Source organism: Dioscorea cayenensis, chromosome 19, assembly GCF_009730915.1.
Source record: "Dioscorea cayenensis subsp. rotundata cultivar TDr96_F1 chromosome 19, TDr96_F1_v2_PseudoChromosome.rev07_lg8_w22 25.fasta, whole genome shotgun sequence".
Lineage (NCBI taxonomy): Eukaryota > Viridiplantae > Streptophyta > Magnoliopsida > Dioscoreales > Dioscoreaceae > Dioscorea > Dioscorea cayenensis.
This window is the reverse complement of record NC_052489.1, coordinates 2,876,598-2,879,685: the sequence shown is the minus strand read 5'-3', so window position 1 is coordinate 2,879,685 and position 3,088 is coordinate 2,876,598. Positions and strand designations below refer to the sequence as shown.

General features: G+C 35.0%; 1 protein-coding gene across 1 annotated transcript; it reads right to left on the bottom strand.

Annotated features, from left to right (window-relative positions):
- Window positions 1-913: 913 nt before the first annotated feature.
- On the bottom strand, window positions 914-2,715 carry LOC120283332 (zinc finger BED domain-containing protein RICESLEEPER 2-like). The gene is made up of 4 exons (XM_039289983.1): window positions 1,697-2,715; window positions 1,180-1,633; window positions 1,075-1,086; window positions 914-958 (listed from the first exon to the last, which is right to left on the bottom strand). Exons 1-4 carry the CDS (start codon window positions 2,713-2,715, stop codon window positions 914-916), a joined length of 1,530 nt encoding a protein of 509 aa, XP_039145917.1.
- Between the last annotated feature and the right edge of the window lie 373 nt (window positions 2,716-3,088).

The following is a 3,088-nucleotide window of genomic DNA, read 5'->3' as shown; positions in this document are numbered from 1 at the left end:
TCAGCGATGGACTAAGGTGCATTATAAGCATCATCAAGGGAATACTAGAATTACAACCAACAATACATTGCACATAAATTTTACAGGACAGGCGTAAAAACAAATAATTAAAAAGACACCACGCAGAAGAACATGGCTGGCATGCTGTAAAATATGCTTGCACTTACATAACCATCTCTACAAGGCTCACTGTTGTTCCTCAAGAGATGGAACCGACCAGTCATGGAAAATGACGACCATCTACCACATCAATTATCTAAGTGAGAAGATGTGCAACACTTTCAGAATAATAAAGCTCTTACTGGTTTCAAGCAATCAGGCATATACATAATGGATAAGAATGGGAGAGAGAACCATTAGTTAACAAAGAGGCCAAACTACCAAAGCGAGCATGCCAACTCTAAACTAAGATAACTAGATAGTACAGGTTACCATCTTATTCATGTATCTACCGACTACCATGCAAAGAAAACTGACATATAACCAGGAAAACCAAAACAAACAAAAAACCAAAACAGATCTATCACATTCATTGATAAATTCATAGAAAAACTAAAGCCATCTCTAATCAATCAAAAGATCTATCAAATACCAAGCGAATAAATCAAACGAGAGGATAAAAAAGAACCAAAATTTACCTGAAAAAACTTGGAAAATCTCAGAGGCTGCCATTGCACTTCATGATGTTCACATTCCATATCCTCTACTTTAAGAACAATGTTTGATAGGATCATAGGAAGAGTAATACAACATTTCCAAATAAATTTCCAAGATCCAAATACAAATAACACAAATAACATATCCATAATTAAATAATCCAAATCAAACACAAGTTTCATCATAATTGAAAATACAACAAAAAGTTTCATAAATCAAAGATTGAACCACCACTCCAAGCATTTTCCAAAAAAGATCAAAGATTGATAGGAAGAGCAATTTCCTCTGCTTTCTTCTCTTTCTACAATAAGAAAGTAAGCATTATTAAAAGAAACTTGATATGTGTTAGTAGTGTTACTTATTATGTATGTATGTATTATATAAATCAAGTAAAAACAAAACACTTAATAAACATACCTTATTCTTTTTCTTCACACAATGAAGACAACGCAACCAATCACCTCCACAAATTAAACCTTGTACAATATCAGTAGACAATAAAGCACGATATTAATCAATAACCCGTTCGCCGGCACTAAAAGTGCTTTCAGAAGCTACAGTAGTTATAGGTATAGCAAGAACATCTCTAGCCATCTTAGACAAAACACGATACTTTAAGGTATTTGCCTTCCACCACTCCAAAGCGTCAAACTTGCGAGAATCTCCATCACAAATAAAGCACCCTTCTTCGAGATAAATATCCAAATCAGATTTTTGGGGAGTAATAGTTTCAACTGTCTTCACAAATGCTTGAAATTGAGACCATCCTGAAGAAGAACCACTTGCACTACTTGTACTACTTGTACAACCAATTGATGTAGTTTCAGCACTATTCTCAGAACCAATGGATTGATACTCAACAAGATATTCATTGTAAAGCTCATACAAACAATTTTTCACATCAAGAATATGAGTTTGTGCTTCCAAAGAATGATACATTCTAGGAAATGAAAACTCAATGGCTCTCATTTTGCACCTAGGATCCAAAATAGCACCAATTGGCATCAACAAATTGCATTCGCCCCAATATTTGTCAAACTTGATTTTCATTCTTGTAACCATGTCAAAAATGAATTTATCTCCATCTCCACTCTCTTGATATTTTCTATCTAACACTTCTTTCACACGAAAAACTTCATTTAGAAACAAGTTTGAAGTAGGATACTCACTTCCAGAAATAATATTGGTAGTGGAATTGAACACTTCAAGAATTTCACACACCTTTTCTGCCTTTTCCCAATCTTCATTGCTTGGACAACAATCATAGGTGATATCACGATCTTTGTATCTTGGGAAAACATCTTTAAACTTCAATGCAACTGATAGCATCTCATAAGTTGAATTCCACCTTGTTTTGCAATCAAGCACCAACTTCCTATAAGGTAATTGCAACTGTTGTACAATCTCAGAAAACATAATTAGCCTCCCTTCAGATTGCTTAATATGAACCACACTATCACGGATATTTTCAATGACACTTTCAATCTTTGAAAGACCAAATTGAACCATTATGTTCAAAATGTGAGCCGTACATCGAACATGAAACATTCGTCCACCACAAAGCAACTTCTTATGTCTTGCAAAAGTGTCTTTCAAATTTCTAATAGCAACATCATTCTTTGAAGCATTATCCACCGAGATTGTGAACACCTTACCTTCAATTCCCCATTCTTTACAACATTTATAAATAGCATCAGCAATGTCAATGCCACGAAGAGGAGGAGCAAGATGCACAAAATTAAGAACATGTTTTTGTAGTTTCCAATCAATATCAACAAAGTGTCCTGTCACAACCATGTACTCCATCTTTTGAGGTGATGACATCCACATATCCGTTGTCAAGCTGATTTTGTTGACATTCTTCAACAATGCAAACAATCTCTTCTTTTCATTCTCATACATAAGCATACAATCTTTCTTTGCTGTGACACGAGAAATCTTTTCCCATTGAGGCATGCCCCTTTGTTGCATCATATTAAAACCTTCCTCCTCAGCAATGGAAAATGGATGCTCATGCATTAGGATCCAATGAGCAACTGCCTCTCTCATCTTTACCATGTCTAATTTGCCATCCGAAAATGCCAGTGTTATTGCTATGCCACCACATTCCTTCTCTTTTTGTTCAAAACTAATCTTTGTTTGTTGACTTAAAATAGATTTTCTCAATGAACACGTCTTCAAATGCCTTGCAAAGTGTGTTGTGACACCACTTGCAAGTATGGAGAGCCTAGTCTTGCAATGGACACACTGTCCTTTCTTATCCCCATTTGGAAGAATAACTTCAACAAATTCAGACCAAACAGATGATGTCTTTTGCCTTTTTATCTTTTCAAATGTCTCATCTTCTTTTGTATTTGTTGTTGTTGTTGTTGTTGTTGTTGTTGTTGTTGTTGTTGTATTAATGTTGGTATTGGTGGTAGCATTTGGAGAA